The following is a 12,614-nucleotide window of genomic DNA, read 5'->3' as shown; positions in this document are numbered from 1 at the left end:
GGCAGCCACAAAGTCCCATAAAAACTAAGGCAGACAGAAAGACTGGCAATGGGTTCCTCTTTGACTCAAAGAGCCATTTTCATCCCCAGGTCAGTGTGTCCTGAGAGAAAGAGAAGCATCAGGACAAGGGGAGGGGTCTTCCAGCCACCCCAGCTGGGCTTGTCCCAGTAAGTAGTCGCAAGAAACACAGGCAGACAGACAGACCAGCGTGGGATCATCTTTGACTCAGAAGAGCCATTTTCACCCAAAGTCAGTATGCCCCAAGAAAATTGAGGCAGCTCTGCTTCTCTCCCAGCCATGCATTTCTTCTAGTCAATAAGCCTGACCTCAACACATAAAAAAAACACCACCATACTACAAAGGTTACAATGAAAAAGCAACACAGAACCCCACTATGCTTAGTGCATGAAAATGATAGTTCTGAAGGCCAAACTTGTATAAGCAACTTATATAGCCTCTCTGCTAAGAAAGGAAACATTGAGGAAGTTCAAGGAACTCAAAGAACCCCTGAAGTGGACAGCCAGTAAGACTTAAGAGTATATGAGAAAAGAAATAAGAAAATTTCAAACAGAAATTATAGAACTTAAAAGCCTGATAGGCATTTTTGAAATGAAAAACTCACTAAAAGGCCTCATCAACAAAATAACAGCTGCTATGACAGAATCTTTGAGCTTGAAGATGAGCTCAAACATAACACCTGCAGACAACAGCAGAAGACAGAAATGAGTCTTAAAATAAGTGAAGAGAAGATAAAAAATTCTCAAAATAAATGAACTGATGACAATATCTTGGATAAATTTTGGGATATATTTAACAGAAACAACATAAGAGTCCTTGGGGTCCCAGAAAGCCAAAAAGAAAACCCCTGTAAAGAAGCAGCAGTCAAAGATATTAGTGCAGAGAAGTTCCCAGAGCTGGAGTGCATGCACTCACATTCTGATTGCCCAAAGAGTACCAACTAAAAGAGACCCAAATAAAAGTACCCCAAGACACATTCTAATCACAATAATGAAACCATAGATAGAGATAGAATACAAAAGCAGCAAGATAAAAAAAAGGAAAATACATACCAAGGAGCTTACTTAAGATCTACAGCAGATTTTTCACAAGCAACTCTCCAGGCCTGAAACTAGTGGTGCAATGTAGTGAAAATACTCAATGAACTGAATGCCTCACCAGGAATACTTCACCCTGCTAGACTCTCATTCAGGTTTGAAAGAAAGATACACAGCTTCATGAATTAACAACAGTTCAGGAAATTTATAGACTTCTAACCAACTTTAAAAGAAGAACTGAAGGAGGTACTTTAAGGCAAGACAAACCCCATGAACACAACAAACTTGTACAAAAAGATGGCACAAAATTCCATGACAATCAACTCTCTCAATGTCAATGGACTAAACACACCAAATAACAGAGTGACAAAATGGATTAAAAAATTGAATCCAACATTTTTTGCTGCCTGCAAGAAAAAATGTGAATAGTCAGAGCAAACAACAGACTCGACGTCAAAGGTTGGAGGACAATCTTTGAAGCAAACAACTCCCTTCAAAAGGCTGGAGGGGCCATACTAATATCTGATGACATAAACTTTAGGATTACAAAGGTTATAAGAGGATAATAATAATAATAATATATAATAATATTATGAGGTTATTATTATTTATTAGTAATCAAGGGACATGTATATCTGGAACAAAGGACAATGCATTTCAAATAAGTAAATGAAGATTCCACCATGGGGCCACTTTGGCATGGGAGGGGAGGTCAGAGAATATCAGCTGTCCATACAGCAGACACACTCACGCTGTATGTTTTATGATCACACACTTGTCAGCAGTTACCTTCCTGAGTGTTACCCAAGGACTTCAGAGGAAATGATAATTAAAATTTTAATTTTGAAAACAAAAAGCAAAATAAAAGAAGTATATCTCAAAAGAGAACCAGCAAACAATTGAAGACTCTGAAAGGAATATGTCAATGAGAGTGAACAACGCTTTGCCAAGCAAGTCAGTCCTTGCTAGGGCTTAGAACTTGCAGTCCACTGCTCTGGACAAATCCTGTCATTATCTGTTTCAAGATTCCTGTGTTACATTAATGGATTCATGAAGGTAGCAATGGTATAAAATCTTTCAGTAACTACCAAACTGTCATTGGTTGATGACAAGTAACTCCCTATGACCTGGTGTCTAAAAAACTCAAGTTAGGAGCCAGAGTGATAGCATAGTGGGGAGGATATTTACCTTGCATGCAGCTGACTTGTGTTTAATCCCCAACATCCCATATGGTATCCTTGAGCCTGCCAGGAGTAATTTCTGAGTACAGAGCCAGGAATAATTCCTGAGCACCAGTGAGTGTGTCCCAAAAAACCACACATACACACAAAGAAAAATAACCTTCAAGTCAATCAACTGAGTGTTTTTGCATGGTGTCACACACCTAAACATTTTTAAATTATTAGATGCCACTCTAAAAAATTGAAGGTACTTGAATTCCTATCTCTATGTCCTGTACCTTATTTCTTTACTCAGTATTGTTTGTTTTACTAATATTTGAAAGTAAAGGAGTTGACAACTGGAAGGTAAAGCCCACCTGTAAAAACGAAGAGCTATTTCTGGTTGGTCTGAATAGAAGTGGTTGCTTCCAATGCACGCAATGGCCTCCACGTGAGTACTGTCCTGTTTCAAAACTTCTTTGTAGTACTCAGCTGCCGATGAAATGTTGTTCATTTCCTATTCTCCAGCAAGACAAAAAAGCAGTACTTTAATCATTGCTGAGAATTTTTTTTTCTGATTTCTCATTCATTCATTCATTCAACAAAAGTGGATAATCTATTCTGTGACAGACTGTTCTAAGCCCCATGGGCACAAGAGGAAGGAAAAGAGAAAGTGACTAGATCTAGGAGGTGGCAGGGAAGACACATGTGCAGGAGGCTTCTGGGGGTTGGGGAGATGAAGGAAAAGGAAACAGGGTGAGGAAAGGGGTAAAGAGAATGAAGTAGGGGCTGATTCAGAAGTGATTGCCAAGGAACCCTCTTGGAAGAGAATGAGGCGAACAGCCATGAATGGAGACAGGACCAAACAGATGTCAGGGAAGCACACACATCTCGGCAAAGAGAAGAGTTGATGCTCAAACCTCAAGGGGGCCTTGATGTGGTCAGAACTTCAGTGTTTTTCTAAACTGAGGGGATACCTACCATGAAGATCAGAGGGGTAACAGAGTCTCCTTTACAATGAATAACCTGTTGACTACACACTGAACCTATCAAAAAGGAGTGCCAAAGTACACATGTGATTTTTACCAAAGAATCTCAAGCCTTAAGTCCAAATAGGTATTATGGGGGTTAAGGCACTTGCCGTGCTCCATGACTTAAGTTCATTCCCCAGAACCTAGAAAGCTACCAGGGGTTACTCTGGAGCATAGAATCAGAAGTAGCCCCTGAATACTACTGGGAGTGTTTCCCCAAATAATACTAAAACAAAACAAAGAACCTCAGATCTCTCAGAGCCACATTGTTGGAATTTTCACCACTTCTAAAAGAAAAGTAATTTCAAACCTCTTTTTTGGTTTTGGGGCCACACCCAATGACGCTCAAGGGTTACTCCTGGGTATGTGCTCAGAAATTGCTCCTGTCTTGGGGGACCATATAGGATGCCAGGGATCGAACTGTGGTCCGTCCTGGATCAGCGTGTGCAAGGCAAATGCGCTATTGCTCCAGCCCCTCATAGTTATTTTTAAATGCAAGACACTTGTTGGCTAATTCTGAATTTCCACTTTCCTGAATTTTTGCCTTCATTGTATATATTCATTCATTTGCCTTCATGATTCCTTAATGTTTAATATAGGAACCTACTTAAAAATATTAAAAGTAAAATCTTTGAGGTGCAATTATGCTATTTTGCATAACAAAAGTCTCACAAAAAACATCTACCATATTTCATTACATAATTATTAATTACTATGACCTTTTTGGAGGGAAAATAGGGCACAACCATCATGTAAAGCATTTTTTAAAAATTGTGCCATTATTACTGAGAAAAATATGGTAAAACTATTATGTGATTATATAGTGGCAATGATTATGCAGCAAAAACTGAGTCTAGTATGGCCACCACCTCCACACATACTGCAAGTCCTTCCCATCTATGGACTAAATATTTCAGTCCCCCCAACACTATAATGAAGTTCTAATCCCCAATACTCATGACTTAAGAACATTGAGGTACTTCAGGTAACAACTCTTTTTTTGGGGGGGGAGGGGGTTTGGGTCACACCTGGTGATGCTCAGGAGTTACTCTGCTCTCAAAAGGCACTCCTGGCAGGCTCAGGAGACCATGTGGCATGCCAGTGAATGTCTTGTGTTGGCCGCACCGTAGTGCCATTGCTCTGGCCCCAAGGTAACCACTCTTAAGATACTAAAGATAAAAATTGAGATCACTTCAACAAGTTGGTTTTTTTTAAGGTACTAAATAGAGGACCTTTCTCTTCCCTGTGAGGACACTGAAGGAAGACCCCATCCCAGACAGGAAGAGGGTTCTTACTAGGAGCCAGAGTAGTCAACACGTCCATCCTGGAGATCTTGGCCTCAGAAATTTGTTTGACACGGTGTTTAAGGTATTTTGTTATGAAAGTCCACAAACATGAATACATTCTCCTTCCACAGAATAATCTTTACATTCAGGTCACAGCCCCTTCAGAAGCTTTAATGATCCTTGGGGCCGGGCGGTGGCGCTGGAGGTAAGGTGCCTGCCTTGCCTGCGCTAGCCTAGGACGGACCGCGGTTCGATCCCCCGGCGTCCCGTATGGTCCCCCAAGAAGCCAGGAGCAACTTCTGAGCGCATAGCCAGGAGTAACCCCTGAGCGTCACAGGGTGTGGCCCAAAAACCAAAAAAAAAAAAAAAAAAGAAGCTTTAATGATCCTGAAAATCATGGAGACTCAGGATTGCAAATTTCCTCTGTCTTAAATACCCTGGTATATGACAAGTCTGCATGGGCTTCCAGGAGAGAGACAACAGAAATCAGTTTTCTCTCAGTTCTGGGGTCTATAAGTCCAGGATCAAGGTGGCAGCATGGTTGGGTTCCAGAAAAGATTTTCTTCCTGCCTTGTAGCTAGCCTCCTTCTCTTCCCATTCACTCACTTGTAGTGTCTCCATTCACTAATGGATGGGCTGACACCATCAGGAGATTACAATCCCTCTGACCTCTTTGAGATGAATCTTCTCCAAAAGCCCCATCTCAAAATACACTGAAGGAAAGAACTTCTAAAGGTGAATTTGGAGGAGACTCTCAATTCACACTGTAACTGGTGGCAACACACAATGCAAAGAAAACTCCAGTCTGTGTAGCTAGTTGTTTCAAGGTCTTCAGTTCCAGGAAATTACCTTAGAATGCTTGTATACTTGATTGATTGGCACAGAATTCATTTATATTTTTTCAAGGAATTCTAGAGTAAAATTAACTTATGTTTCTGGCAATGTCATATGGTGTACTTCAAACTTGTTATAAAATATGTGCTTACACTACATACATTTAAACGCTGCAAACAGATACAAAATGAAGTCTCCCAAATCCCAGTCAATGAAAAATACTAATAAATAGTTTCATTAGTATTCTTTTAAAAATGGTCCTAGGATCAGAGAAATAGTACAGAGACTAATGCACTTGCCTTGCCCGTGCATCAAATATCTGATTTGATTCCAGGTAATTGTAACTTGAGCAGAGTCAGGAGTTATGCCCTGAATGCAGATGGGTACAATCCAAACTATGCTTCCCCCCAAAATTCATATTTAAGTGCACGTGCATGTATTTATACTGTTTTAAATCATAAATAAATAGTACCAAAGAGTGATATACTGATTGTTTTTATTCTGTCTGGACTCTCCTTTACAACATCAAGAGATCTACTCCTTTATATTTTTGACATCTTTACAGTTTTCTGATATACAAACTACAGTTTAATCAACCCCTTTTAGATGAAGAATTTTCTGGTTTGTGTGGCTGGTTTGTGTGGCTACTATAAAATCTGGAGCCAGAGAGATATCACTTGAATTCAGGTGTTTGCATTGCATGCAGGCTACCTTGGTTCTATCTCTGGCACCATAAGAGCCCCCAGATTATCACTAGGTATATGCTGTGCCCCAGTACCATCAGGTGCATGCAGTTCTGATTCCTACCACCAGTTTGGAGCAGAAAGGTAACCTTGAGCTAACTTTGGTTGAGAAAAGGTGAGAGGGGCTTCAAGGCCTTCTGATAACCCTTTGGAAGCTCCCTGTCATCCCACTCAGTCCACAAACTATAAACAGAGCCAGCAAGATAGTACTGGAAAGGCATTTTGTCTTGTGTGCAGCTGTGGTAGACCCTGGTTAAAATCGCTGACAGCACATCTGGTCCCCAAAGAACTTCTGATCTCAGAGCCAGGAATAGCTCCCGAGCGCCAGATATCGGTGCAAAAATCAAACCAACAGAAACCAAAAAAACCCTCAAAAACCACCCTTGGGCATACTTAGCTTGGCGAGCCACCTGATAGTAGCTTTAGGGGAAATTCCTACAAGTTAAATTTTCAAAAAAGTAAATATACTTAAAAACATCATCAGTAACTGCAAATAAGTACATTCATTTCCACAATGTGCATGGGTATAGTTTGTTCTGATATACCTTGGACCACCCGAGAGACCATTCATCCTTGTCAGCCAGATTAAGTAAAAGATGGCCTATCAGCAATTGTTTTCATCTTCACTACTTTATAAAAATAGCCAAGGTTAAACATTCAACACAGGAATATTTGTAGTTCTTCAGTGAATAAACTACACATCTGTCCCTTGCTCATTTTCCTATTCAAGCATATCTTTTTTCTTTGCGCATCAGTTTATGTGTCTGTGTGGCCTGGGGGAGACATTACCTAACTTAACACAGGAGTGACTTGGCAATCCCTGGCACAGGTCCTTCCTCCTTTAGAAAAGAGGAAGACTCATGGGGCCAGAGAGATAGCATGGAGGTAAGGCGTTTGCCTTTCATGCAGAAGGACGGTGGTTCGAATCCTGGCATCCCATATGGTCCCCAGTGCCTGCCAGGGGCAATTTCTGAGCATAGAGCCAGGAGTAACCCCTGAGCGCTGCTGGATGTGACCAAAAAACAAACAAACAAAAACAAAAGGAAAGACTCAGTTTCCCCTTGCCAGCTGCTGTGAGCAGATTAATTTATGCTGGTTCCATTCCACATTTTAAACATTCCTGCAAATTCCTGTGCTCTTTCTGAGAATAGGAAGTTTATAATTTTCCCAAATCATAAATTCTGCCCCAAGAAAATTTAAAGGCTCACAGAACACTAAGAGATAATGGGACAAATTACCTGGGCATATGGTGAAATATAATAACCTAAAAGATGTTAACAAAACAGTTCCTACTATCCTCAGTGGGAATGAAAAATGTTAATCTCATCTATTTATTTATTTATTTATTTATTTATTTATTTATTTATTGGTTTTTGGGCCACACCCATTTGACGCTCAGGGGTTGCTCCTGGCTATGTGCTCAGAAATCGCCCCTGGACCATATAGGACTGGGGGGGGGGTAATCGAACCGCGGGGGGGGGGGTAATCAAACCGTGGTCCGTCCTACGCTAGCGCTTGCAAGGCAGACACCTTATCTCTAGCGCCACCTTCCCAGCCCCGTTAATCTCATCTTAACAACACAAATGTGCCTTAAATTAACATCCCTGGCAAACAAATGGGAATCCTCTGAGACTTTATTTGATAAGAAATACAAATACTGTCCAGCTCCGCTAATAATCTTGAAAATAACATGATGCCACTGAACCTTTACAAGTAGACTACTTGTAAACAACACTGGACCCTTCTCAAAATGAGGGCAGGCAGATTCCCCTTTCTGCCTGATGGCACAGCAGGCCACAACCCTACCAACACCTTCAAACAGAAAAAAACCAGAGCACAGAAGGCTCAACTAGCAACAACCAACCCAGTAAATCTGCAGACAATGACTTCAGCAGCATTGTGAGAAAGAATAATTATCACAAATTGACTTTTATTGATCCAAGTTTAGGTAATTCTATTTGCCTTTGGGTTGTAGCAAACAATATGAAGTAAGTTTGTATCTGCTAAGGGTAGGCTGGGGTGGTGGGTAGGAAAATGGGTACACTGGTAAAGGGATTCAGATCTCATTGGCAGTGGGACTGGTGTTGGAATATTTAATGCCTAAAATTGTATTACAAGCAACTTAGTAAATCAAAATATTATAATAATAAAAAATTATTTAAGTACAAAACCCAACAGTCCCATAAAAATCCACAAAATGAACTATACTCAATTCAGTCCTGCACTTAGAAGTTTCCTCCTGGCTGGAAGTTTCTTTCTCTTCTACTTTTCAATAAACTTTCTACTTCCAATTCTAAGACTGAGCAACTTTACTATTCAATATTTTCCCTGTGGACAAACTGTGGGAACTGTGAACAAAATAGAGACGAACCATCACTGCACCTGCAACACTCTCTCCAGGTAAATGGAACCTCTGCTGATGTTTAGTTCTCTGCCAGGAAGACCAGTGTCTATAAACATTTCCTTCAGAGGAAACTCACAGATGCATTGTGGTCCACAGGGATCCCAGAAAGGGAGGAGTGGTGGTGTGGCTAAAAGCTGCTGGCATCTAGTTTTCTCAACCATAAGGTTATTTTGGATACATGGAGAAGGTCAATTGTGACTTTAAAGGCTAATAGGGAAACAATGTGCTGTGCAAAAAAAAGCCTGTAATCCAGGGGTCTGAAACTCGTGGCCCGCCCTCCGTACAACATTTTGTGGCCCGCGGCTAGCCTTCAAATATCGCAGTATTCGCGACTATATGCTTACCGAATAATCGCAATAAAAATCGCATTAGTAAGAAAAAAGTCGCATTAAACATTCGCATACCCCGAGCAGTTCCGTTCAGGGTATGCAAATGTTTAATGCAATTTTTTGCGATTTTTTTATTGCGCATATTCGGTAAGTGAAATCCTTTATGCGGCCCTGCCTCACCCTGACTTTGCCTCCTGTGGCCCCCAGGTAAATTGAGTTTGAGACCCCTGCTGTAATAGGTTAAACATCCCAATCCTATCAGTTTTCATATCATTCATTAAATAAATGAATTTATACGTATATGTGTATTTGAGGTTGGACCTTCCACCAATTTAAAAGCCACTTGAAATCCAGCTGTTTTGTTTCAGTTTGTTTTATTTATGGGCCTCATTCAGCAATGCTCAGGGGTTATTCTTGGTGGTGCTGGGGTGGAGGGGCATAAGGGATGGTAGGGGTTGAACCTGGGTTGGCCAGTTGTAATGCAAACTGCCCTATCTAATATACTATCACTCCAGTCCCTAAAACCCAACAGTTTTTAAGCAAAAAACAGATTGGGAAAATGTTTTTTATTATTGAGGGAAATTAAAAGTAGCTCCTATCCATCCCAGGTGTGACAAACAAGTATCCCATTTGATAGTGGTTTTGTTCTGTTTTATCATTTTTGCTTTACTCAGATAGAACTTTATTTACATTTTTATTTTTAGAATTTAGAAAATTAACTCCTCAAGTTTATCAACCTTTTCCATTATAGTATTCTTCTCAGTCTTAGAAAAATTTTCACTATTTCCAAGTTTACACAAATAATTCAACTTTGCTTTCTCTTGGAACTTCCATCAGTTTTAAATCTTTCAGTCACCTGGCAGTAATGGATTCTTTCTGTAAAAGAAATCATTACTGAACCAGATCTATTTTTATCTATTAAATAACCCAACCATTCAATGGGTTCAACAATTTTTATGACATCATAAATTTTCATATATATGAATCTATGTGGACTCTATTATTTTAGTCCTTCAACCAACTCATGCATCAGTGTTGTTTAAATTACATTAGCTCTGCAATAAATTTTATTAATACAGATTAAAATAATAGTTCCAAATATATAAATAACCATGGTTATCATTTTGGTGATTCTTATGGTGTTTTTTTTTAAACTCAATCTGCGAAATACCAAGTTTAATGACATTTTAGTTATTTAAAATAAAATTGAAAAACAACTTAAGGAAGCACCTATTGCCATACCTCTCAAACTCACCTATTAGCTTACTGAATATACAATATCTCTTCCAGAAAATTGATACATATAGAAAATTGATAGACTACTCATAAAGTAATTTTTATGGAAGCCTAAGAAGTATTACTAGAATTATATTCCTCAGGTAATATCACTAACAGCTCTTTACAAAGAACAGTTCAAATAAGGACATGCCTTTTGAATGGATAAGTAAAATGCCTCATAAAAAAACTAAGATCACAACCAAACAGATGCAACAGAGATAAACCATCTCAAACAAGTTTTTTTGTAAAACAAACCATGAACAAGAATCTGTACAACATGTTCTTTTCAAAAGAGGAAACAAGAGCTACAAGACCAAAATGAAAGTAATAAATAAAAAGAAAAGCACATAAAGGAAGAGGATTCCTCCTGAGAAAAGAATCATGTACATAAAAAATCCCTAAGGGCATATGTAGTGTAGACTGTAATGCCAAGGAACGAACTTTGCTAATTGTCTCTCAATTCACTGTCACATAAAGAAAAGACACAGGAAATCTGTCTTGTGCTAAACTTTGGCTTGAGGGAAATTCATTATGTAAATTCATGGGAAATACACAACTTAAACCCTTTATCACCCCACTTGTACAAGCCACATCTTCCCCACATTCAGGCATTCTTTTCAACTTTTCCTTCAATACAAACTCAAATTTTCCTTTTCTTCTCTGGATATTTATAAATACAATGATAAAATAAGCTCCTTCAACTTTTGGTCAAACCCAGAACAGGAACAGAAAAAAGATAGTCGGTGAAAATAATAGCCCCCTTTCCTTCCCACCCTGAACACACTAACCAATCCATACATAGCAACAGTGCTGGAAGGGACCTTCCAACCCACAACAGACACAGAAGATGCACATTCTCCAGCTCTTTCTGCCTCCACAGAGCAGGGCAGAGGGTCTGACATGGGAGACATAAAAAAGGTGGAGCCTGAAGGTCAAAGAGCTCCAAGTACAGTACAAAGAAAATCATCACTGTGCCTAATTCCTCCTGTTTTCATAAAACTGATTCTATTTTCTTTCCTTTCTAAGCACTTCTAGGTCAAAATTTTATTCACATCCTGGAACCTGTTTTGAATCAAACAGACTGGAGCTTATCTCTAACTGCCATGTTGAGGCTTCTAGGTGAAAATTAAACAGTCTGATTCAGCAAGTCTGTGACTATAAAAACCAAGAGACCATCTGCTGATCACAGCAACACAATGCAGTTTTTCTATCAGAAGACACATGTCAGCCAATCGTGGACAAGCTAACAGTCTTTAAGAACCAATCCCCAAGTCATCACAACAAATGACTCAGGTTCAGATTTGAGTCTGAATATTCTCTTTAAAATTCCTTCCCTTTATAATTCCTGATGTTTAAATTCAGAGTACACAACTTGGGTCTGCCCCCCTCCTTATCCTATTCACTCCCATCCCATGCCTTGGTCATCCAATCCAAATCATTATTCCTAATCTCCAATTCCGATTTCTATTCATTGTATTGAATAATCAAATTCTTCCTTTTTGGGAGGACCACACCCAATGATGTTTAGGGGTTATTCTTGGTTATACACTCAGGAATTACTCCTAATGATGCCCAGAGGGCCTTACAAGATGCAGAGGATTGAGCCCAGGCTGGCCATATCCAAGGCAAATGCCTACCCATTATTCTATCATTCTAGTTCCACTATATGGTTTTATTGAAATGCTGGGTATGATATGTAAATTTTTGTTAGAAAAAGAATAGAAGTGGGGCCAGAGCAATAGCACAGTGGTAGGGTGTCTGCCTTGCACAGTGGCTGACCGAGGACGACCCCAGCCCCCAAGCCAGGAGCAATTTCTGAGCATATAGTCAGGAGTAACCCCTGAGCCTGAGCATCACTGGGTGTGGCACCAAACAAAAACAAAACAAAGAATAGAAGTACTTTTTAAATTTATTTTGGGTTTTGAATAATATCTGGTAGTGCTTTGGTCCTATTCATCACTCTCTGCTCAGAGATTACTTCTGGTGGGGATCAGGAAACCCCATATGTGGTGTTAGGGATCAAACTCTTTATCAGCTGGGTGCAAAGTAAGCACCCGGTCTGCTGTACTATTTATCCTCTCAGCCCCTTTTATTTTTATTTGGCAGAGTGTGGGGTAGTTTGGGCCATACTTGATGGCACTCCTGATTCTGTACTTAGAGATCACTACTGGTGATGCTCAAGGAACTATTTACAGAACTGACAACTGAACTAGGGTTAGCTACATGCAAGGCAAGCCACCTTAAGTCCCGAATTATCTCTCCAGCATCAAGAATGGAAGGTGATAATAGTAACTATATTTGAAGAGTTATAAATGATTTTTATTTTCTTCTGAAGTCTAGATATACTTTGTTTTCTAGATTTTTTTTAATAATAAGCATTTCTGTAATTTAAAATGAAAGCAAGAGTATAATTTTTTCACAATCTATAAATATTTAGCTCTTTTGAAATAGAATTCTGGTTAACACAAAGATAAGAGTGTGATCATTTGGGCCA

The 12,614-nt window shown here is 39.5% G+C and overlaps 1 protein-coding gene across 2 annotated transcripts in view; it reads right to left on the bottom strand.

Annotated features, from left to right (window-relative positions):
* The window catches only part of TTC8 (tetratricopeptide repeat domain 8), a 68,875-nt gene that overhangs the window by 6,311 nt on the left and 49,950 nt on the right, over positions 1 to 12,614 (bottom strand). For both annotated transcript variants that reach the window (XM_049769832.1, XM_049769833.1), the window contains one exon: positions 2,593 to 2,732. In XM_049769832.1, coding sequence (XP_049625789.1) covers positions 2,593 to 2,732 — 140 coding nt within the window. The remainder of the gene's footprint in view (positions 1 to 2,592; positions 2,733 to 12,614) is intronic.

This window comes from Suncus etruscus, chromosome 3 (assembly GCF_024139225.1).
Source record: "Suncus etruscus isolate mSunEtr1 chromosome 3, mSunEtr1.pri.cur, whole genome shotgun sequence".
NCBI lineage: Eukaryota > Metazoa > Chordata > Mammalia > Eulipotyphla > Soricidae > Suncus > Suncus etruscus.
The sequence above is the reverse complement of the archived record's forward strand: the minus strand, read 5'-3'. Positions and strand labels throughout refer to the sequence as shown.